This window comes from Sceloporus undulatus, chromosome 3 (genome assembly GCF_019175285.1).
Source record: "Sceloporus undulatus isolate JIND9_A2432 ecotype Alabama chromosome 3, SceUnd_v1.1, whole genome shotgun sequence".
NCBI lineage: Eukaryota > Metazoa > Chordata > Lepidosauria > Squamata > Phrynosomatidae > Sceloporus > Sceloporus undulatus.
The window spans coordinates 13,022,214-13,047,409 of record NC_056524.1 but is presented as its reverse complement, the minus strand read 5'-3'; the positions used below and the strand labels follow the sequence as shown (position 1 = coordinate 13,047,409).

Below are 25,196 nucleotides of genomic sequence, written 5' to 3'. Positions count from 1 at the left end.
TGTGTAGACACTGGTTACAAAAATGCCATTGTACTCTTGAGTTACACCAAAAGCTGGCACCATTTATGGATTTATTCGTCACTTGTCCAGTAAAACCAGAATAAAATAAATTCAATGTAAACAGAGAAGCTGGTTTAATTGTGTTCATCGTTGTTACAAATCTGATACTGCAAAACAATGTCTCCTGTTGTCCTTTGAGGTTGAATTATTTACTTTACTGATATCTGGTGGACCATAGTGACTCAGAGTGGAAATCTCTGCTTTAAATCTTTTCGAAGATAAAAACATGCTAGGAGATGGCCTTAAACAAGTTGTCATCCTGCCCAATAACCCACAGTCACCTTCCATATGAAGATAATATTATCCAGCCATACATGTTTTACAACTAGCATAATAAACATATGAACTACTTTCCTCAAAAATATGCTATATAATGTCTAATGTTTTTAGGAAAAGTGAAGTAACTATTCAAGGACACTGATGTGCAACTATGCCTCCTACTTCTACATTCCTTCCACTAAGGGTGCATCTACACTGTAGAATAATGCAGTTTCAGACTACATTAGCTACCATGCACCATGCTAGAGAATCCTGGGATTTGTAGTTTTGTGAAGCACCAACATTGGCAGAGAAGGCCAGACCTTGTAAAATTACGAATCCCAGGATTCCATAGGATGAAGCTACAGCACTTAAAGTGGTGCCAAATTGCATTATTTCTACAGTGTGAATGCACCCCTAAGAGAAATGATGCCACACTTTTGTATGAAAAGCCTGGTCAGTAAATTGTATAAATCCCTCCAAATGGCCTGTTATGTTGCTAATACCTTTGTACAGAACTGAGAAAATTAGTACTTTGATTCAACAGACAGCATTATAATATTTCAATAACCAAACAATAATCTAACCTAACCAAGAATGTTAATGCTTTGCAAATTTTAAAATAGAATTCAGAGACACAGCCATGTTAGTCTGGAAAACCAGTGTGCAAAGGGATCTTTTAGCACCTTTGGTACTAACTGAAAGAAAGATGTTGGTAGTATGAGCTTCCATAGACTTGAGCCTACTTCCTTAAAATGCATCTGAGCAAATAGGCTCAAGTCTACAAAAGTTCATGCTACCAACTTCTTTCTTTCAGTTATCTTCTTTCAAAGCTACTACAAAATTTTAAAATAGGTGGCTTTTAAAAGAATGTATATCTTTCATCCTGATACAGAGGTATGATGATATTATGCCAGCACAGAAGGACTTTCTGAAAAGATAAGGCCTACTATGTCTACTGAATCCTTTCAGCACAATGTACTACTGGATTACAACAAGGTCCTTATCCCATGCCTATCCCAGACTCTTGCTAAGCCAAACGATTCTATAGAATTTTTAAAGCAACAAAGAAAGTTCCAGACAAACATCCTACCAATTTCCTCTACCTTCTGTCCTACAGATGCGAGCAAACTATATAGCAGTGTTAATCTGGAAAATAAGTATGCAAAGTATGCAAAGGGATCTTGTAGCACCATTGATAGTAACAGAAAGAAAAACTTGCCTCTGAGGAAATAAGTTCCAAGTCTACGACAGCTCATGCTACCAACCTCATTCTTTTAGTTAGGCTCAAAGGTGCTACAAGATCTCTTTGCACACAATTCCCTTGTATTCCAAGTGGCATCACTCCTCCATTTTGTGGGAAACTGACCACCAAGTTTACTTCTACAAATGTTGTGTGTCCCAACACATTGTGAACTGGTGGATACACATAAGAGGGCTTTCTCTGTAGCAGCAGCTCAAGTGTGGAACTCCCTACCCAAGGAAGTTAAGATGGCTCCATCTCTTTTAAGCTTGCAAGGACATCCCAATCTGTGCTGTTCTGCAGGCCATTCAGTGTTTGAAATTGCTCCCTGAACTCTTTCAAAACTGGATTGTAGGGTTGTTTTTAGATTGCATTTAGGAATTTTTAATGTGCTTTAAAAATGTTTTTCCCACTCTCACACACAGAAGTGCAATTTCTCTGCTCTTCAGCTCTTCTCTTTTCTGGCAATATATTGGACAGATCCAGTCCAGTTTTCAGCAAATTCTCATAAAAATTCCTTACAACCGCATAAATTGCTCTGTGCAGGGAATAATTTAATTGTCAAGAAAACTGATTCCAGATACACCTCAAACACACCAAAGTCAATCAGGAGGGAAATTGCCCAACAGTTAAGATAGGAAATTAGCATTTTGCTCAGATTTGTTTCCCAGAATAGAAAACTTCATTCAGTTCTTGAAAGAAGTTTAAAATAGCCTTCTCTATTTGTTCACAGAGGAGCAATTAGAAATTGTTGCCATTCTGTTTTGGGGTTTTTTAGGCTATTCTTTTACTTCTTGTTATTCAAAATAAAATAATTGCTTGGCATTCTACATCAGCTATTTATTTAAGTATACTTAACTTCCAAGTGATGGAAACATCATTCACCCGTGATCCAATTGTGGCAGAATGGACCACCTTCTCCCCACACATTAATGCCCAGTAAAGTAGGTTAGGAAAGTGTTGTTGTGCATTCACGATTACTACTTAGTCGCAGTAGTGACACGGTTACCATTAACGTTTTTTAAAAAAACCAAAGCCAATCTCACAAGGCTGCTATATGATACCCATTTCCCATCCACCTGTATGTCTCTTCCCCAAAATACCAAGTCACACAAATCTACTAGGTGTCAAAGCAAGATATCTGTTATTAGACTACTTGCAATTTTTTTTCAACTTAACATAATTCTACACAAAAATATACCTAGTGGATGCCATTCTTCAGTCAGAAATTGCAAGGACTGAATTATAAGCACAGCAATGTGAATAGACCTCTATTTTTAGAAAAATATCAACAATGTCTTTTATAGGATGAAAGGAAGTGAAGAAAGAAACTGGCAGATCAAGCTGTTTCAAACAACCAGCCGGGATCCAGGGACGTATTTCGTATCTGTCCATGCACTGGGTTCCCCACAGCCGTTTATGCCCCTCTTGCATTGGTAGCAACGGCGATACTTCTCACACTGGTCCAGTAGCAGGAGTTTGTCACCGGCACTAGTGAAAAGAAATATGAGTTTAGTAAAAGTGTAATGGACTTTTGAGGAGAAAAGTGAATCACTTTCCTATCCTCAAAATCTGTCCTCAAAAAAGATAAGCAATTCAACTACCCATGTTTGCAAACTAAGAATGAGCAAGATTACTCCCTGACATCAGAGGAGTCCCAGTCCTAATCAAATCCAACTGACATACCTGGGCATTTTGACTAGTGATCAGTGCCAGATATGGAGCACTTATCTTCATAAAATGGGCATGTGAGAGGCATCTTCCCCAGAAAACCAGATTAAACTGAACTAGTGGAGAGCATTTAAATAAATGTGGCAAGAGTTTACTACAGGCCACCAATCCAAGACAAGGTGGTGGATGTTGATTTCTATAACAAATTCCAGAAATCTCCAAGAAGCTTTTCCATGAAAGAGGAAAATGGGAAATATCTGAAAAAGCAAATGTGACTGCACAATAAATTCAAGGTGAATGTGAAAAGAAAAAAGAACATCCATACAAACAAGTTGAACATGAATTAATAGCATGATGTGGCAGCTAAAAAGGTCAATGCAATTCTAGGCTGCATCAAGATCAAGCATCTAGATCAAGGAAAGTAATAGTGCCACTCTATTCTGCTTTGGTCAGGCTTCACCTGGAATACTGTGTCCTGTTCTGGGCACCACAATTCAAAAAGGATGTTGGCAAGCTGGAGTGTGTCCAGAGGAGGGCCACCAAAATTGCCTCAATAGCCAGCCAGCTTACCCTTCTACTGACCCACATGCCCCTATTGTCTTCCCAGGTAGCTGCAGAGAGCCTGCCAAACACAGCAGAGAAGGAGAAGCTGAGCACTCCCCACCCCATTGCCACAGCAATGTTCTACTCATGAGTAGAAAGGAGCCATGGCAGCAAGGGCCAAGCATGTCCACGGGAAGCCCTGGAGAAACTGGCATATGTTTCCATATTTTTTTTAATGGTGCGATTGCTGCGAGAATGGGGCTCATGTGGTAATGTTCAATGCCACTGTAAGCCTTGTTCCTCCTAGCAATAGGGCTGTCTCTAAGAATGGGAACTGGCTCCCTTAGGAGATTTATACTGCTGAAAGAGCTTCTCTTCATAATCCCTCTGTCTTTTCATTTCCGCACTCTTCCGCCAGTTTTCTTGCAAAGCTACATTCATCTGGAAGATCTTCTCAATCCGTGCTCCTTTTTCAGCCATCCACCTAGGAAATCAAGGGGAAACTCATTCAGATATTGGCTATTTTCAGCCTGTGGTCCTAAGGGATCAAAAACTTCATCCACTCTATCTTTTCATCTCTCCTTAGACACCTCACTACAGAAATTTTTCATGTATTGGGGTGGATAAAGTTATCCTCTAGAGACTTCTGTGCTAGCACAGCACCATTTAGAAATTGGACTACTCTGGATAAATGGGTCAGTGCAACCCAAACTGAAACCTGCAGACCCAGTGCAAACAGTTCAGATGCTGTGGAAATCAGTTTATTTTTCATATTCATTTTAAATGAATATCACTTGTATATATTTTTTTGCCTTAGAATTTCCAGAACTTTCATGACAGCATATAAAGAAAAACAATGGAGCACATCAAACAGCAGTTAAAAAGTGGGACTCAAGGTGACTTGCAACAGTCAAACATAATTAAGAATTCACAGTATACAAAACTTAAAAAACAATGGTTTAGTTGCTTTCATAAAATAAAAGCCATTTTTAAAAATACAATGGCAGATATATCTTACACAATGTGTTGGACATTGCTAATTGTTGTGCTGGTGCATGTGGGTGTGTATGTATGAGTGTGTTTTAATCATACAGTAGGCCTTCCATACCCACAGATATTTTATCCACAAATTCAAGCATCCATGGTTTGAAAATATTTTTAAAATATATATGTTTCAACAAGAATGGGACTTGAACATCCACGGATTTTGGTATCCATGGGGAATCCTGGAACCAGACCCAGCAGATACCAAGGCCCCACTGCATATGTTTTAACCTGGTTTTAATTTTTTCTGATTGTACTGTTTAATGTTCACCTTTAGCTTTTAAATCTAGTAGATTTAAAAACCATCTATTTTTAGTCGTTATAAGTCAGTTTGAGATCCAGTCTGGGGGAAAAGGTGGGATATAAATAAATTAATAAATAAGAAAAGGCTTCCCTGCTTGTGGAAAGATACTAATGAGGATGACAGTCCAATGGTGTCACTAAAGCTGGAGCACCTGGTACAAGATGGTGGTGGCGACCTTCCCACCTTGCCCACTCTCCTCTCAGGTCCAGAAGGACCTGGATGGATGGATGGATGGATGGATGGATGGATGGATGGATGGGCAGGCAGCTGGAATGTGGCTCCTAACAACATCTCTGAAATTGAATTCAGTTCCTCAGTGGAAAAAGGTTCCCGCATCTTTTGAAAGAGAGCCCAGGCATCAAATGAAACCTCCCAGTGCAACCCAAACCTCTTGCAAACCTCCCAGGTGCAACCATTTCTGCTCTTACTGTTTCCTCGCTCTCTGAATCATATCTGCTGCTTTTCTCTGATCGACCAACTGGCTGAGGATTGCTGCCCGCCTGTGGTCTGCGGCTGCCTGCAACTGATATTTGTAATACTCGCGAGCTCGTTTCCTTCGCTCCTCCATTATCTCATTACTCATGTCATTCTTCCCAAAGATGACCTGAGCTGAATCAGGTACATACTCCGGCAAAGGAGCTGGCTTCATCTTTATCTGTGACCAAATTAAAGAAGACATTTAATCAAGGAAGGGAGCTTTCCTCAAGCTTCTTTCACTCTTATGACTGCTTTGCATGTTTGTTATATGAACAACTCACATACATCTGTTAGGGTTACTAACTAAAAACTGGAGAGGGCTCCTGTGCATTTAATGGCTTTGTAGAAATGGGAATTTTGGCAGGTGTTGGTTCTTACCTGGTTGCACTGCAATTTTCAACAAGGTGAAACATAAGGTACTACACTTAGGCAGTAAAAATGAAATGCACAGATATAGGATGGGGATCTAGGAGTCATAGTAGACCACAAGCTGAACATGAGTCAGCAGGGTGATGCTGCACTTAGAAAAGCCAATACGGTGCTAGACTGTATCGACAGGAATATAGCATCTAGATAAGGGAAGTAACAGTATCACTCTATTCTGCTTTGGTCAGACCTCATCTGGAATACTGTGTTCAGTTCTGGGCACCACAATTTAAGAGGGACAAGCTGTAACATGTGTAGAGGAGGGTGACCAAAATGGGGAAAGATCTGGAAACCATGCCCTATGAGGAGCTGCTTGGAGCTGGGTGTGTTTAGCCTGGGGAAGTGAAGGCTAAAGAGGTGACACGACAGTCATGTTGATATAATTGAAAGGATGTCATATTGAAGAAGAAGCAAGTGTTTTTTCCTGCTGTTTCAGTTACTAGGGGTGGGAGGTGAGCAGGAGGCGATTTGTGAATATTTTAGAAAATGGGCAAATGAAAGAAAAGACCATGAAGTTATATGGGGAATAACAAACATTTTATATGCATGGGGTTGTGGATCATGGTAGTTCTGTCTACAGAAGTGAAGCTGTTAAATTCTTGAAATAAAGATTTGCTGTTAACACAGAGAAGACTAGTATACTGAACTGAATGGAGTAGACAGATCTTAACAGGAGTCAACCCCACTGAAGAGCAAACATAGCCCCTCATTGCCTGGAAAAGCCAATGCAAACAGATTTCAAACCTTCTAGCAAATGCAAATTCTAAGAATGAAATCATTTGGGAGGGGAATATGGGGATGTGGGCCATAGGTATAGTTAAAGTTCCTCTGATTAGTCTGCCAGTGAGCATACCTTCCAACTCTCCCAATTTCATAAGTACAGTCCTGATTAATCCTCTGTCATCACATTTTTTCAGCTGCTTTTAAAATATCCCACTCTCTCTTTCCTTTTACCCTTCCTCCTTTATCCTCAGCTCACTTCTGTTGCTCCAAACTGATTTCAAAGTGCAAAAGTAGTTTGCACTCAAATAATGCAGCAGGGAGGAAAGGAAAGGAGAGGAAAAATCTTGCCCTTCCAGTAGGCTCTGGCAAAAGCAAACTGCTGCAGCCTCTCCTAGCTTGTGTGTTCTTCCTCATTAACAACTTTTGCCATATTGACCACACTCTGATGTTACTTGGCCACATGTCTTCCAATTTTTCAGTTTTGCCAATTGGAAGGTCTGAATGAAGCTTCAGTTAATTCAGTTCACCATCAATCCTATAAGCGCTTACCTAGGACTAAAGCCTTGCTGATTCCACAGAAACAATTTCAGAATACTCTTGTACAAGATTGCACTATTAATTAGCTGTCACAGCCTCCCTTTTTACCTGTGTGTCCAACGCTCTCTTATAACATTGCTTTTCTTCCATCCGGTCCTTCAGAAATTTTGCTCTTTGGGCAGCTAGCCTAGAAAAGCAATGAGACGTATAAATAGGATTCAGCCAATTGTATTTCAGTTAATTTTGCTCCTTACTGTAAACTGATGCAGTTATTACAAAGTTGCCAAATCTTGATATGTTTTAAAATGGTACTTAGTCTGGGTCAAGGAAAGCTGGGTGTCTGAAACATAGAAGAAGAAGAAGAAAGAGGTCTTGCTTATTTATTTACATTAGGCATGAGCAACATATAGTCTTCACACTATCCACAGCTTCCCAAGACTGTTTTTTTGCAACTCTTGAGGCCTACAGTTTCTCTGGAACAGTTTTTCTTGCCACAAAAGCAAGGATGTGTTGCATCTATTGAAAGCCCCTGGAAATGGTAATTAATTTTGAAAATTAGTTGCAAGAGCCCTCCTGCACTGCCATTTTTAAAAAAATCTTATTTTTCAACAGAAAGGGCTTAATCACACTATACAATTTTAGTGCTATGATTCCACTTAACTGTCAGGGCCACATCCCTGAAATATTAGGATTTGCAGTTTAGGGAGCAGCATGCTGCACTCTTTGCCAGAGAGCTCTAGTGTCTCACAAACTACAAAGTCCAGGATTCTACAGAGTGCAATCTTGGTAATTAAATTGGAATGATAGCACTATATTAGTGTAGTGTGAAAGGTCCCCAAGAGTTCTCTTACAGATATGTGTGTGTGTGCCTTCAAGCCACCTATTGACTTATGTTACTACACCCTTGTGTTATTTGGGTGTACAAATGTTTTGTTGCATTATAACAGCAGTTACAGAGAAGCCAAAGAGCATCAACCTGGACAGAAGTAATTTCCATCTGTAATTCTGATGATCTTTATGTGAACATCTCATGAACAGTCATACAGACCTGGAGACATGTGTAAAGGACCCAGGTAACTTAATGGGTGCAAGTACTACTGTTTTCCACCCCCTTTTGCTGTGTGCATTAGCCTCAATCATTAAGCCAATCTTTCAGCTAGCACCAATGGTACATTCCCACACCCCATCCTATCCCAAACTCCGTGGGGTTATCCTGATCTTATTACTGTTTGATTAAATCAGTGTCACTGCCATCAACCAAAAATATGCCTTAACTCTGAAGTTAAAACCATCAACCAGGTGGAGATTCCATTGTTTTGGGGATTCCAAGACTGTATAAAAAGCTGGCCTTGGCATTCACATGTTGTCTCAGTCAGAAATCAGGCAGGAATGCTGCCAGATTTCATTCTGACCCCTCAACACAGGCTGACCACCCCCCATATTTCAGCCAGCCTTGTTGAACTGCTGTCATTCCCATCATCCCCTGATTAGAACTCTACTTCAGTATGGGTAAGAAATTGCCTTCCCTCAATCTTACTACAAGCTATTACCTTTAATTTCATTAGTTCTTGTACGTGTGTGTGAATGCTATTGCATGAATGGTGATTTCCCCCTTTGCTGCTGGTCAATAAAATTAAGTTGTACTTTGCACTCTGAGAGTTCTGTGTGGTTTGGAATTAATATACAAAGGGATCCCAGGCTGAACATTGCCCCAGCCAAGGTGTATTTTTGTTTGAGCTATTAAAATTCCTTCAAAATATATTAATTGTGGGTGCCCTCCCAGAACTCCTAGCTTTTTGGGTAACAACAATATAAATAGATGTCTGAAAATGCACCATGTAAGTTGTATCTCCTTACTTCTTTTCTTTATTCTTTTATTTCAATTATTCCAGTGGGCCCTCGGTATCTGCTGGGGTTTGGTTCCAGGACCCACCGTGGGTATAAAATCAGTAGAGGGTCAAATCCCATTCTATACAATGGTGTAGTAACATGGTGCCCCTTATATAAAGTGGCAAAATCAAGGTTTGTGTTCTGGAATTTATATACTTTTGGAATATTTTCAAGCCATGGATGGTTGAATCAGTGGAAACAGAGGGCCAACTGTATTTTATTGTTTGAAATACTTTGAAAACTCTAGAACCCAAACAAATCAGCTCAAAAAAGAGACCTTTCCAGCCCTTAATACCTTGGGACGGGGCGGGGGAGCCAAAAATAGTCAAAAAGAGAACACGAAGTGAGTGTCAGAATCCATATGCATGGTTCTGTCATGTTGGCATGATGATATGATAATATTAGGGGATGAAGATGTGAGGGCATGGTGATATGGTGATTTAACACTGAATAGTATGTTGGCTATTGGGAAGGGGACATCAGTTATGTTAAATCCAATCCTGGAGAACAAACAGGAGGGGCAAATAGCCAGTGGTGAAAAGGAGTTGTAGTTTTATGACCCCAACCTTCCTGCCATGGATCTGAGCTGTGAAACAGGGATGATCTTCTTCCTGAAGGGAGATGAAATGATAACACAGGAGGGGAAGGAGAGAAACATGAAGGTCTCTTTGATCTGCATCAAAGGGGAGTGATCAGAGTTGGAAAGGGGGTTAGAGGATGGGAATGTATTTGTGATGGTTCAATAGGGTACTTTTTCAGTTCCAACACTGAACCTGGGATGGGGAACTTTCTGTCTTGATATCCAGAATAAATCTCTAGTTTCTACCACACTACCTTGTTGTCTTGGTTATTGGGAATTAGGTTCTCCAATCCAGACAGTGAGCAACATTACTTCTGGGTTTGATTCTGGCCAATTTTGGGGAGGGGAACTCTCCTTTTTTTTTGGTGCTCCTAAGGAATTTCCATGGTATGTGGGGGGCTGAGGAGCAAGACCAGTGTTCTACAGCCTTTCTGAGCCATGGACAAAACATTTTTGTTTGTTTGTTTTTTACAAAGTTTCGGGAGTTTCAGGTGTCACACTTTGAGGCCTGAAGATACTTTGGTCAACCCTGCCTTAAACATGCAGAAGAAATATTTTGAGAAAGGTATAGGCAGGATACTTAAGAGGATGCAAGCCAAGCCAAGAGGATACAGTGTGGCTTAGTGGTTTGAGCATTAGACTAGGACTCTGGAGACCAGAGTTTGAATCGTGACTCAGCCAAGTAAACCCACTGAGTAATCTTGGACAAGTCAAATGCACTCAGCCTCAGAGGATGGCAATGGAAACCTCCTTTGAAGAAACTTGCCAAGAAAACCCCATGAAAGGTTCGCCTTAGAGTCACCATAAAGGTGGAAATGACTTGAAGGCATGCAACAGCAACAATACTTAGAGAAATAACTCCTTCCTGAAGACTTACTCTTCTGCCAGCTGCATTAGCTCCAGGCGTTCAATAAGGTCCTGGTCCTGCTTCTCTTTCATTTCCCTTGCTGCCTTGTCACTTAGTTGTTTCTCCAACTGTTGCGCATACGCCTCTTGTTTTTCATGAGGGGTGGAACTAGGTGGCCTCTTCTCAAAAATGCAGGACTTCTGTAGAAGAAAGAGGTTCCTTATCTGTGTATGAATGAGGATAGCTAGTGTGGTGTAGTGGTTTCTGTGTTGGACTAGGACTCTTGAGATCAAGGTTCGAATCCCCAGTTGGCCATGGAAACCCAGTGGGTGACCTTGGGCTAATCACACTCTCTCAGCCTGAAACCTTCTCTGGCCAAAAAAAGCCTGGGATAGGTTCCGCTTAGGCTTTCCATAAATCAGAAATGATTCAAAAGCACACAGCAGCAACAATCCCAATCCAGAACCTGGAAAAGTTCCTTTCGTATACTACAACTCTCAGAATTTCCCAATCTTCATGATGTAGCCTAGTGGCCATACTAGCTATAGACTTCTGGGAACTGTATTCCAAAAAAAATAATGTCTGCAAACTCTGTGCCTATTCCTGTTAGGTTTATCAGAGTAAAACCTGGAGACATTTCCTGTATTGGTTATGTAGAAGAGGGAATTTCAACAGCTCTTGCTTGTCATGTAACAAGCAACACCTACTGAAAGTACCTGTTCTCCAAAAGCCATTAAAGGTACAGGAGCCCTCTCCAGTTTTCAGCCTGGCAACACTTACTATTTTCAATGTAGAATGAAGGAAAAACAAGCCTAGTAGGATGGAAACACCTTGGCCTCTGTTATTCATTGCAAAGTAACTTCCACAATAGATTAATGCACTGTGCTACAAATATGGATTGCTTTGTTCCAAAATAGTGTTTAATAATCTAATTGCCGCATTCTGCTGCACCCAGTTACATGGGAATAATGAGAAGAAGCCCCATAAGTATAAAAGTTAAATATAGTTTAGGCTCCAGTTATCTTTAGGTGGAGCATAGTCCTTTAGAAAACATTTTCTCATCAGTAGTTCATATGGGGTGTGGGCCCTCCAGATCCTTAGGACTTGCAACTCGGAGAAACCCCAAATATTATGTTCAGCAGTAAGGAATTAAAGGACATGTAGTTCAAAACATCTGAAAGACTGAAGGTACCTCCATTAAAACCAGACTGTCTAGAGGAATGTTGGTAATCAGGAAAGGTTCTAGTACTGAGCAACTATCATATTTGGCAGGCATTAGCTAATTAATTAATCTTTTCCCTATCCCCTAAATAATTAGCATTTAAAAACAATTTATTTTAATTGTTAAACAGCAGTGATGATGCTTCTGAATAATGGTTAGTATTTCTTACTAATGTAATTCATTACAGGCCCTTTTGGTAATTTTAAATGACTTTCTTTTTTTAAAAAAAAAAAAACCTAAGATTTAAAAGATCCATTAACAAAGCAATTAACAAATTAGTTGCATTACATGTGCCTAGCAGGCTGAGAGGTTATTGATAATAGCTTTGTGTAAATGAGTAAATGTTTTTAATACTTATTAATTAAGTTCCTTTAGCAATTTAACACTAACATATTAGCACTAACACATCCAAGCAATTTCAGGAAAAAAGGCTGGAGTAGTCACTTTTAGTATAAAAAGAAGGGAAGGAGGGGGAAAGGAGTCTGGTGGCATCTTTAAAGATTAGCAAATTTATTTCCTAAGCTTTTTCATAATTTCATAAACGTTCATAATCTTTCACCCATCACGTCAAATGCATAAATACATTAATCTGAAGATGTGGGCTGTGGTCCATGAAAGCTTATGCTGGGGTGGGATGAGGTGGATTAAAAAATCTTTTTGGGTTTCCAAGCTCTGAGCCAGCCAGGATACTGCAAAGGATGAATCGTCTTACATAGGCATCTGGAGATTTTTCATTTTTGTGGCTCCTGATGGCTTCAGCAACCCCTAAGTTAAAAGCTGCAATTTTCTGGCTTTGTTCTCGGCTCATCATGTCTCGCATCTGTAGATGAAAAAATTGTGAGATGCATTTGAGGTGGAAGTGAAAAACAAAAATAAAAGTATACATGACATCTCCAGCAAATAAGAAACATTCTAAGGAAATACAATGCAATGTGCACCAGCTTCCTGTCACCCCCTTTTGCCCTTCCCCTGATGTATTTGGCTTTGCATCTTTAAAGATGGGGAAGGTGTTCCAAACAAGCTGTTCTTCCAAATGCATTCAGAGGTGGTCTTGGACACAAGAATCTGCCTTGTACTGTCTTATGCATTTTACCACCTAGTATTGCTTATTCTGGCTGGAAGCTGCAAGTGATGATTTTACCAATCGCTTGTCCTTTCATGTTTAGCAGAAAATGCTAGGGGTTAAAGACTGGTGGGTTTTGTATGAAAAACAGGTACTCTACCACTAAACTGCAGCCCTTTCTGTGGTGTGGGAAAACAGCAGCCTGTGTGCAATCCCCAATTCCATTTCTGCAAACCCCCAAGGCCAACAAGAAGTTCCTAAAGCCCCTATCCCCTACACTTGCTTCTTTTAAAATATTTTGTGGGATAATAGCCCAGAAATTATTATTTTATTATTATTTTATTTACTTATATCCTGTCTTTCTCAAGGCCGTTTCACTCAAATCACTCAAAAATCTTCCCAAACTATCCAAAACCATGGCAGTTTAGCTTCTGTGAAGCCCTCAAGTTGCAAAATGGAACTGGAAGTGATGTGATGCCATTACTGTTTTCCCAAAATTGAGGCATGACCTGACACAGAGGCATAGGGGCCAAATGTGTCCCCCGTCACTAGCACAGTGGCTCGCTCCTGGGTTAAGGACCATGCAGGCTGATTTATGCAACCTGGCTGAGCATCTGAATTGAGCATCTTCTTCTTTCATTTGGAAATGAAATATTCAGGTGCGCATCAGTCCCAGACAACTGATTTTGAGTGTTATGAAAATTATTAGCCTACCAGGCTGGATGCTGCTGTGTTTTTGATATGGGTGAGCTCTTAATATGGGGTGATCTCCCCCATGGAGAACACAGCAGAGGGATCACCCTGCCACGAATATTCCATATCAGTCAATCAATCCCTTTATTTATATCCCACCTTTTCCCAAGTCATACTGAGGTAGATAATACCCCACGGTTTGTCCCATCTATTTTTTTTTTTAAAATGACACTGATGTATGTGGGTTAAAAAGAAGAAGTCTGGTTGTTCTTGCTGTTGTTTCTATGTCAATACCAGCTGTTTCTGAAGGGCTTCCTGATCTTTTATGGCCTGATATTGTGCCAGGATCCGGTCTTCTTCCTTTTCCTTCTTCCTCCGTTCTTCGCTCAGCTGAAGAGGAATGCTCCTTTGAGCACGCTGCAGGCACAAGTAACACATTTCCTGGAAATGCATGGAGAGTAAGGCACAAGATTATCATTTAGCAGAAGACTTTGCTTCTTCATTGCTCTTAAAGAGTTCTCAAAACCTCAAAAGCTGCCCATCTATTATGATGAAGGGCCAAAACACAATGCAGAAATAATCCAGTTTGACACCACTTTAACTTCCTGGGTTCAGTGCTAAGGAATTCTGGGAATGATAGTTTTGTGAGACATTTAGTCTTCTCTGTCAGAGAGCAATGATTCCACAAGAAACTACAAATCTCAAAATTTTCTAGCACTGAGCCAGGGCAGTTAAAATGGTGTCAGACTGGATTATTTCTGCAGTGTGTTTTGGCCCAAAGACAAACAGACTGGACCTATTTGGCAATAAGGATGAGCAAACCTATCCATTTTAAATTACAGTACAACAGTTTTTCATTCTTCTAACATTAATTTTGTTTCACCCCATTTTCACACCAGTTTGTTTTAACAGTGTGTGCTTGTTGAGAATATGACTGGATTTGGGCACATGGATTATGACTGAGCTCATTTGTAAATTTTGGTAATTTGTAATTTGCATTTGTGTGTGTGTGTGTGTGTGTTTGCTAGCATTTTTTCTCCTATCAGAGACTAAAGAGGGTGGCACAGAGTTGCCATGTTATATTGTTTTATTACTTACCATTGTGTATTGATGAATTTTAACATTAAAAACACACACAAAGTTTGTGTGTATTTTCATACACAGTTCTTAAAGTAAAGTGAAACAACTACTATAAAAAACAATAGCGACAGACCACAATCAATATCCAAAGACTGCTCACCCTAACAGCATCCAAAATATATGGCTCAATGGTGCGTCATGTCTAGAATTTGCATGTGACATATATTTTATAAATGTGGCAAGGCAAAGTTTAACCATCAATTTCTCTAACAATCCTAGAGTCGAAATTCTGTAACCAGTGGTGAATGGATAAACCTTGTATACAGCAAGGTAGATACAAGGTCTTTACATAAGACATTCTCATTTTCTTTATTATAAATTAATAAAAGCAGTAAAGTACCTTGAAAGCATATCTTTTAACTAATTCTTTTGTTAAGTCAGTTATGTTGAGTCTCCAGCCAAAATGGAATTATTTCAGGGCAACAAACCCACAGGTACTCATTTGTGCCAAAATTATTACAGCCTCTCCAACATTTGCCTACGAAATCATTCTGCTTTATATCTAATTGCATTTCTTCTCTTCCATTACATGATTGTTAGGTGCCTTCAGCGTCAGTCTCTGGGAGAAAGCTGTATCTCTGTGTCATGGGAGAAATGGAGGATATTACAAACTATGCAATTTATTGCTTTTTGGATTCCTCTCCAGGGAAAAGGTTTCTTGAAAACTGATGCCTCAGCTATGAAAAGAAGACAGTATGTCCCCTGTTACCAGTGACAGAATGTGTGTGCACTCCATAGGCCTTTAATATGACACAATTCAAGCAATATATTCAACTTTTAACTACCATGGCAATATCCTACGGCATTGGACTTTGCAATTTGGTGAGGCTCTAGAAGTCTCTGGCTGAAAACTCTAGTACTTCTTCTTAAACTGAAAATCCCAGAAAACATATCGAGGGGCAGTTGTGCTGACCATATAGCAAAGTTCAATAACATCTAGGATAGTTCGGTGTTCTCTGCCTAACAAAGGGGGCTGGTGGCTTCACAAAGGATGGAGACATACTGGATTGCAAAGGCAGTATCTTTTTGTGTTGCAAATGGAAGTTAAATTCCCTGGACTTTGAGAATCTCCCAGTAGCCATAGGACCAGAAGGAAGAGGTGCCAGCCTGCAAGAGATACCCTTCCATACCATCTGAACTGAACAAAGCCAGCAAAATGCATCTTCAGTTTTTTCTTCTGTATGGTTTTCATCACCTTTCCTGATGAAGGACAGTGGATTTTCAAAACTTGCAACATGTATATTGTGCATTTTGGTTGGCCCAATAAAGGTATCACTATTAGTTGGATTTTGGATGTTACTGGTCTTTGCAAATCCCAGGATTCTATAGAATCCTGCCAGGTAAAGGAATACACAATTGGACTCCAACTCTTACGATCTCCACTACTAGCTATGTTGCCTTAGTACTTCCAAGTGGTCCCATACCAGCACACATTTTTAGGGTGACCCCCAAATACTCCAGGATTCAAACAAAATTTACAAAGCAGACCAGGGACTGTAGGAAACATGTGCCACAAAACAAGGTCTTTCCAAATGTTTCTTTTTTTCTGACAAAGAGATTTACTGGAGCTCAAAGTCACTTTCCCTTTGGCAAGAAGTTTTTTGTAAATGGTGGCCTAAATGGCAGTCACCTGCAGGTCAAATGGGGCCTGTGGACGACCATCTGCTAACCGCTGCCTGGCACCAAATATCCCTCTGACACACACAGAGATATAGTCAAAAATGATAAGGAATAGCTACATATTATACCTGTCCTGCCCTACCATGATCTTGACAAATGGGAGATGGAGTCCGAGGTCTGGGGACAGGGACAGGAGCAGCACTGGTTTCTTGTTCTGTCTTTAGGAATTCTGGAACAGGTGTTGGTTGCCTAGAGAACACAAAATGCAGTTTGTCAGTAGGGGTGTGTGGTTTCTCAGGATAGCCACATGGTGATATAAATAGCAACATGCATGCACGCAACAGCTGGTCAGGCTCCACTTCAGTCACTGTGATGAACAACTAGAAAAGCAGAATTATCAGCCCAGAAAGGTTGCAGTCAGTCCATTTGGTCTTGCCCCCAAAACAGGAAAACTACACTATTGGTGCAGTACTGGTCAAGTCATTGGCCCTTCAGAATCTGGACAGAGGGAGAGGCTATACCAGTGCACCACAGACTAAATTCATCCTAAATTATGAGGAAATCAAAACAGTCAATGATTTTCCACAACTTGGATCAAACATTGATCAGAATGGAGACCAGAGTCAAGAAATCAGAAGAAGACAAGGACTGGGAAGGGCAGCTATGAAAAACTTAGACAAGATCCTAAAGTGCAAAGATATAAAACTGAACACTAAAGTTGTGATCATCCAAGTGATAGTATTTCCTATCACCATGCATGAATGTGAGAGCTGGACAGTGAAGAAAGCAGACAAAAAGTAAAACAAGTCATCTGAGATGTGGTGCTGGGGAAGAGTGCGGAGAATACCATGGAAAGCCAAAAAGACAAATGGGTCCTTGAACAAATCAAGCCTGAACTCTCCCTGGAAACCAAGATGATGAAACTGAGGCTGTTGTGTTCTGGCCACATCATGAGAAAGCAGGACTCATTAGAAGAGAAAATAATTCTAGGAAAGGTAGAAGGTAGTATAAAGAGAGGAGAACCCTATGCCAGATGGTTAGGCTCAATCAGGATCATAGGCTTGAACCTGCAGAATTTGAACAGAGCGGTTGAGAATAGGGGTCTTTAAGATGTCTCATTCACAGGGCTGCCACAAGTCAAAGTAGAATTGAAGGTGGTTAGCAACAACAAACAATAAAGAGGAAGAGTTGTATGCACAGTGTGATTAATTCTGTGAGTTACCTATTTGGATTAGATTGTTATGGATTCTGGAAATACTGTATATACTCATGTATAAGTTTAGAAATGTAGGTCAAAAATTGACCCAAAAAACCTGAGTCGACTTATCCATGGGTTAATGTAAGTACTGCATCTTACCTCTTATTTAAAAGAAGGAACCATCTCCTGATGAAAAGCAAGAGTATTATCTGCCCTGGAAGCACTTACCCCCGCTATTCTCTCATCCATCCAGCCTTAAGAGTAAACACAAAGAGTTATGTCTGTGGGAATTTTGTAAGTTCTTTAACATTGTTTTACTTTGCTGCATCCTTTAGATCCTTTGCTATATGCCCCTAAGTTTTACCCTCAACTTATCCATGGGTCATAGCAAAATCCATAATTTTGGCCCCAAAACTTGCCCTCAACTTATGTATGAGGTCAACTTATAGACAAGTATATATGGTACATCCAGAAAACCACCACTCATTCGGGTTAACTGTAGGCCACCAAGCAAGGGGGACAACTCCAGCAACAGACGCGAATGTCCTCCTAATGGCTGGGGATCTCTCTTCCAATGCTTTTGGAATGCAACTCCCCTCAGAATAAAGACTCAAGCCAGAGAAACAGTGTGGAGGTTGTTCCCAGTTCTGAACTGTGGGCTGCAAGGAAAGAGGCGAGAGCTCTTAGTTGGCTGAACTAAGGCACTTCACAGTATGGAACCAAACACAGAGTCAGCAGAATCCCTTGTTACTCACAAACAAGACTGAAAAAACAGCAGGGAGAAATTGGCAACGCACTGAACTGCGATTTATCTAGAGAATAAATGTATAAGGGAATGAAACTACCCCTCTAACGTGTAAACAATAATGAATTGTTTATATACAGTGACCACACTGCAGTAATTCTATAAAACATTAAATACACAATCCAAGTGCTTAGAGAGTTATGTATCCCAAATTATGTCTATATACTTCCTCAGATGCTAACAACCTCTGCTGAAGCAAAAGGGTTTCCACCAGCAGAGAATGGCAAATGGTTCCACAAAAAGTAGAATTGTGTTCTTTCTGACCTTCACAACTCTGATTTCAAGCTTTACTTCCACAAATCCTAGATAATGGTCCACATATTGGTGGCTGCAGCAACACAACATACTGTTTGTAGAAACTGTTGAAAGTAAACGGATAGCAATGAACTGGAAAGTAAATGAATAGCAATGGTAGTGGGAAGCCAACATCCTCTGGAGTTTTTTGAAGCTGTTTCAACATACAGTACCTTCATCAGTAGTAATGCAGTACTTACACCAGCTAAGTATCAACTCCACAATTCAATATCCAAGGTTTTTTTCAAAAACTTTCCAACAAACTGTCTCTTGGAAATAAGCTATTCCCCATTAGATATAAGAAGTCTTTAAATTAAAGATTAAAAAGATGGTGCTCACCCCCACGTAACAAAAGCTGACTTAGGTAGTTGAATCTTTTCTCAATACTGAATGTAGGACAGCATCCTTCTAAACAGAGCAGGCCACTTCCACTCGTGATTGGACAGTATCCATACCTAAAGTGAATAGGCTAGCTTTGGAGCCACAGGCCAGAGGACACGGTATCCAGTTCTCCCAGTTCTCTCTACAGCATCCTTCTGCCCCCTCCCAGCAATGGCTTCACTGCTCTCCTGCTTGTATATTTGTTGTTAATTGCTGGTAGGTCATCATTGACTTACAGCAACCCTGTGAATGAGAGTCCTCCAAGCCACCCTGCTATCAACAGCCCTGTTCAAGTCTTGCAAACTCTGGACTGTGACTTTCTTGATTTGAGTCTATCCACCTGTTATGAGCTACTTTTATTGATGCAGCCTAAAATGGCATTGCCCTTTTTAGCTGCCGCATCACACTGTTTGACTCATTTTCAACTTGTGCCCCTGGCATATCCTGCACATGGCATTTGCACTTTAGTTTGAAAATTAAAGAAGCTATCCAATGTGTGATCTATTTGGGGGGTAGGCTCAACACCTTGCCTATCTCTTTTAAAATTCAGTCTAAAATCTAGAGTGGCTCCACTGATATGGAACTCAGCAGGCCACTGCAGGCAGTCATCTATGGAGTTCCAGGGTTCTCTCATGCAAAAGAAATGAAGCCCTGTTCATGTCGTTCCAGGAGCTGCTCACTGCATCAAGAACATTTAACGAATTGTCAAATAATAGAATGAGTATTCAGTCAGTGTAATTCCACCTGTCTTACACGCTTTCTGAATGCTGCTAAATAATAGAATCTCGATCTCTACTTTTCCTTTTTTTCAGCATTCCACCCCACATCATTTTGCACCCTTCATCAAAACGCGACAGTTCTCCTCTCTATCCAAGGAAGCTTCTAATGAAACACCCAAGGTACTCCTGCCTGTTTAATTCCACCTTGAGTCAGTTCTCTTTTCAGGCTTCTCAGCAGGCTCTGAAAAAACAATCTTCTGGCTTTCCCACACCTCAGACAAGCCCTAAAACATTCAAAGCTATCCAGCAGAGTGGACACTGACCCTCATCAAAACCCATCTGCTGCTTGTCTGAGGAGGGTGGGGAAGGTAGAATCTCCCACTGCGAAAGACGGTTTCTCAGCTGTCACAATTAGCCAGCACAAAGAGTGTAACGGGGAGAGGACTAGCAACACCAAGTAAAAACTAAAGTAGAACAAGTCACCTAGCCAGTAAGGAGCAGCAAAATGAGCTCTGGGTGAGAATATGGCCTCCACAGGCTGTCTTTAAAACTCTCAAACCGGTGGTCAGACCTCACTGGAATCCTGTGTCCGTTGGACTGGACATCACAATGTCAAGAAGGATGTTGCCAAACTGAAATGTGTCCACGAGGAGGGCAACCCAAAAATGGTCTACGTTCTGGGAGCCCAAAATCTAAATAGCCCACGGGCTCCATCCAGTCCAATTTGCCTTCTCAGGCAGAAAAGCATAACCGAAGCACTCCAAACAGATGGCCATCCAGCCTCTGTTTACAAAACTCTGAAAGAAGGAGACTCCATCACACTCCAAGCCCAGCAGGTTCCACTGTTAAACAGCTCTTACCATCTGAAAGTTTTCCTAATGTTTAGGTGGAATTTTTTTCCTGTAATTTGAATCCATTGATATATCTCTAGAGCAGCCAGAAAACAAGCTTGCTATTTTCAATATGACATCCCTTCAATATTTAAACAATGGTGCCTATGATCATATCCGCCCTTAAACCTTCTCTTCCTCAGGCTAAACATTACCCAGCTCCCATATGGCAAACATGCAATGTATGGTTTCCAAACCTTTCCCCATAGTGGTGAAAGTGGGCCAGTTATTTTGCAGTCATCTGACTGTGCCAGTCCACCTCCGACGTTACACTTTTAAGGAAAAGGCCCTTTCATTAAAATTTCTCCTATTCGTAAGTAAACACAGAGAAGATGTAAGACAGGTAATGTCAAATGTGATGACTAAAGGGGAATGGGCTGCAAGCAAGCAGAGGCAAGCTATCCTGAACCAGACCTTGGTGTTTATATTAAAAAAAATAAATTTCTTTTTCTTGATTCTTTTTTAAAAAGAATAGCTTGTTAGCCATACTTGTTATTATATGGAGCTCATTATATTACTAATTACTACGCAATTATAGTTCAACTATGTTTTAACAACAGAGAGAGAGTGTGTGCAAAGAGGGGACTAACGAAGAAAAGAAGTTGTAGCTGAACTTCATAGAATTGAACCCTTACTTCCCCAATGCATCTGAGGAAGTAGACTCATACTGCCAACCTTCATTCATTAGTCTCACATGTGCTAAGATCCCTTTGCAAACTGATTTTGCAGACTACACTCGCATGTCTTTGATTTTACACTCCCTTCACACACTTATAAACAGACAAAAACCTTTCCATTACCAATAAAATTTTAAGAGTTATGAGTAGGTTTATCTCACCCCTAAAGTTGCTGGGTCATGAGTTTTGTCATTTATAATGATGACACGACAGCCACTGTTATCATGGTTTTTAAAAGACAAAACTTTGTATTCTTCTATTGCACCAAAGGTAATATTTTACAGCTTAATGCCAATAATGCATTACTTCCCCGCCTGCCTTAAGTGCTGACTTCAGGCAGCGTAAGTTGTGAGGAATTGGAGGGGAGAGGTAAGATCGGAAGTTGCATGTTATGAGATATTGTTATCATGAAAAAACACTTCTCAGAGATTTTGGACATTTCCCACATGAGTAGCCTTCTTGATCAATCACACTCAGTTTAAAAAATGGAACATTTATTGGTTTCCACGGCGCCTACTGCACATCTTCACAATCACAAATTGGGCTGCTCCTGCTCTCTTCTGACTCCCCCTTAAACCTACCTTCCTGCCCTGTGCCTTGCCCCGCATGAATCATTCGCATCATAGCCAATCGTTTAGAGTTGGGAAGAGCCCCTAGTGGCCATCCCAGTCCAACCCCCTTTGCCTGCAGGAAATCCCAAACCTCAAAGCATCCCTGACAGAGGCCATCCAGCCTCTGTTTAAAAGACCTCCAAGGAGCGGAATGGAGGACTCTCTACCCTCCGAGGGAGTGCCATTTCCATTGTCGACAGCCCTTCCTGTCAGGGACGTTTCCTCCTAATGGTTCAGGGTGGGGAATCTCTTTTCCTGGAGCTTGCATCCATTGTTCCGGGTCCTGTTCTGCTGGAGCAGCGAACAACCAAGCTTGCTCCCTTCTTCCATATGCATCCTTTTCACACTATTTTTAAACAGGGCTAATCATCTCACCTCTTGAACTCTTCTTTTCTCCAGGCTAACCACATCCCCAATGCTCCCCTAAGTCGTTCCTCCATAGGGCATGTGTTTTCCAGACCCTTCACCATTTTAGGTCGCCCCTCCTTTGGACACGCTTCCCGTTTCTCCCTGTCCTTTTTTTGAATTGTGGTGTGCCCAGAACTGGACACACAATATTCCAGGTGGGGCCTTGACCAGAGGCCAGAACAATGAATACAGTTGGCACTATTATTTCTCTTGATCTAGGACACATATACTGTTTATTGATGCAGCCTAAATGCATGTTGCCCTTTTATCTGCCGCATCACACTGTTCACTCATGTTCAACTTGTGGTTCTATTGCGCCTCCTAGATCCCTCTTCCACGTTAGTTTCATTCGCCAGGTGTCACCTCCTCCTATCTGCGTTGCCATTTTATTTTTCTGCCCTACAGTGCCAATACCTTACCATTTCTCTGTGTTGAATTTCATTTTGTTTTTGTTAGCTTTGGCCCCCAGCCTTTCCCGCCTAGTCTGCTTCAGGTCATTTTGAATCATTGATCCTGTCTCCCTGGGGTATTAGCTATTTCCCCATCACCCTCACCATCCCTGGTTTGTCATCCTGCACATTTTGCATAGTATGCTCCCAAGTTCTGTCATCCAGGTGATTGCTACGATGTTCGAATACGCACTGGGCCCAGGCGGGCCAGAGCCCTGTGGGACCCCACTGGTCCTTCTTTCCAGGATGTGCAAAGGAGCCATTGTTGAGCACCTTCTGGGTTCGGCCGCCGTTCAACCACCTTACAGATCCATCTAACAGTTTCCTTTGTCTCGCCCCACACTTTACACAAGCTTGGTCCCGCAAGTCACTGTCATGGGAAAACCTTGTCACAGGCCCTTAGTTTGAAATTCAAGATATACTCTATCCACCGCATTTCCCTTCATCTCCCAACGCTGGTCATTTTATCAAAGAAAGAGATTCGGTTTTGTCTGGCCTGACTTGTTTCTTTCCTTGAAAACCCATGTTGACTTTTGTGATTATGGCATTGCCTCTAGAGTGTCACAGACTCTCTTGTTTAATGTATCTGCTCCGCGAATCTTTCCTCAGTACCTGATTGTCAGTACTAACTGGACTGATTAACTTGTTGGGATCCCTCTTTTTCCCCTTTGAATGATGGCGGACTAACGTTTTGCCCTCCGCCAGTCTGCTGGGCTCTCTCCTGGTTTCCAGGAGTTTTCAAATAGGGCTTGCCAATGGCTTCTCGATATTTTACCATTTGGCCCGTTTCTTTATCTACCTCTGGATGGAGTTCATTCTGGTTCCCGGCAGACTTTAAATCTCATTTAAATTACAAGGTGTTCCTCTTTCCTATCTCTTATTCTGTGCTGTGAAATTCCCCTATTCTGTCCTCTGCTCCATATCCTCTAGGCTTGAGCACCCTTTGCCTTTTCTGGAGCCAGACAGAAGCAACGACGGTGTTGAGTAATTCTGCCTTTTGGGTATTTGTTTTTTTACTTTAACTTTTTCACACGTTCCAGAGCCTTCTGGTAAACAGCAATTATTTAAACTATTTTAATTTAAAAATCAAGGGAATCATGCCCTGCTTGGGAATCGCAGGGGAGGAGAGATGGGGGGAGAGGAGGGGGAGGCTCTTTGGACTGGTCACATACTTGATTGAAACTTCCCCCAGCAGTGATGTTTTGCACCTGAGGCCTAGCGCATTGGGGACGGTTCCATGATGGGTTCCCCTATCACATTCAAAGGGATGCCTAAACCACACTTGGAGGCACAGCAAGTAGCTATGGGTCTTGGAGGGGCAGCAGCATGCCATCTACATGATCACCAAAAGGCACTTTTTTCCTCCCTCTGCTTGTGTTGGTTTAAAGCCCCTGTGATAGTAATTTCCTTGGTTGCAGATCTGATTTTATCCTTTTAAGTTAGCCACAGGAGCCGTTGACATTTAAGGCCAGCGGCCAGCAAAACCACATGGCTAAAGGTCACCATTGCATCTCTAGCAAATTAGATTTGCTTGTTCTACAATGCAGTAGGTAAACAAAGTTACCTCTGGGACATTAGCGATCTGGCAGCCACTCAGAGTAGCAATGCTGAGTTTACGATGTGACCAATGAGCTGGACTCAGCATGGCATGTTCTTCCTATCTTTATAAAAAACCCCCAGCCTTACAAAAAATCTTGCTGATTGTCTGTGGTCAGCTTCTCACTCTGCCGGGGCGTGTGCTCGTCGTTTCTTTGGTTAAGGTTTTTCTCACCTATGCTTTCAGGTCTTCGCTGGCTACTGCGGGACTTTGAACTTCACAGTTCCTCTCACAAGTTCTTTCCTGACAGGGCTATGACTCGGTGAGTGCTTTGGGCTCTAAGAGCGTCTTCTCCCGGGTCTTCAGTTCAGACTGACTCCTGTAATCTTGGTGGGTTGAGTTAATTGCTTGGCTGAGAGGAGGATTGACGCCGCGGTGGAGTGATGGTGAATGGTTGCCAGATTTTCTGGAAAAAAACACGAGAAGAGGTTGCCTCACCACTCGTAAAACAGCAAATGCAGTCAGTGTGACAGGGATGTGATGCTGATGCTAGATGATGATGATGATGATGATTATTATATTTCATTTTTGCATACGGTTTGTATACAAAACATAAATGAAGTCATAGTTTGCCTTCTGGTCCCATCTCCAAGATATCTTGTTATGTTATTGCACTATTCCAAAATTTGGGGTTGGCTCTGGGTGGAAAAATTGGAAGCCAAAACACTTCTCTGGCCCCCCCAAGCATCTTAGATACCAGGCAAACTCAGATCGTGTACTAAATGTCACATTTTTGTGCTACATGCATACAATTCATACCATCCATGGGTTAAAAAAATGCAGTAAAGCAAATTTACATTATGCAATTTACCTGCAAAAAAATGTC

The 25,196-nt window shown here is 41.2% G+C and overlaps 1 protein-coding gene across 1 annotated transcript in view; it reads right to left on the bottom strand.

Moving 5' to 3' along the window:
• Positions 1-2,042: 2,042 nt before the first annotated feature.
• Positions 2,043-25,196, bottom strand: part of CCDC81 (coiled-coil domain containing 81) — a 35,554-nt gene continuing 12,400 nt past the window's right edge. Inside the window, exons 7-15 of the mRNA XM_042456991.1 lie at positions 17,768-17,793; positions 16,470-16,721; positions 13,876-14,022; positions 12,538-12,645; positions 10,634-10,803; positions 7,395-7,473; positions 5,552-5,778; positions 4,134-4,259; positions 2,043-3,052 (exon numbers count right to left, since the gene is read on the bottom strand). Of these exons, the coding sequence (XP_042312925.1) occupies positions 2,911-3,052; positions 4,134-4,259; positions 5,552-5,778; positions 7,395-7,473; positions 10,634-10,803; positions 12,538-12,645; positions 13,876-14,022; positions 16,470-16,721; positions 17,768-17,793 (1,277 nt within the window). The 3' untranslated portion in view covers positions 2,043-2,910. The remainder of the gene's footprint in view (positions 3,053-4,133; positions 4,260-5,551; positions 5,779-7,394; positions 7,474-10,633; positions 10,804-12,537; positions 12,646-13,875; positions 14,023-16,469; positions 16,722-17,767; positions 17,794-25,196) is intronic.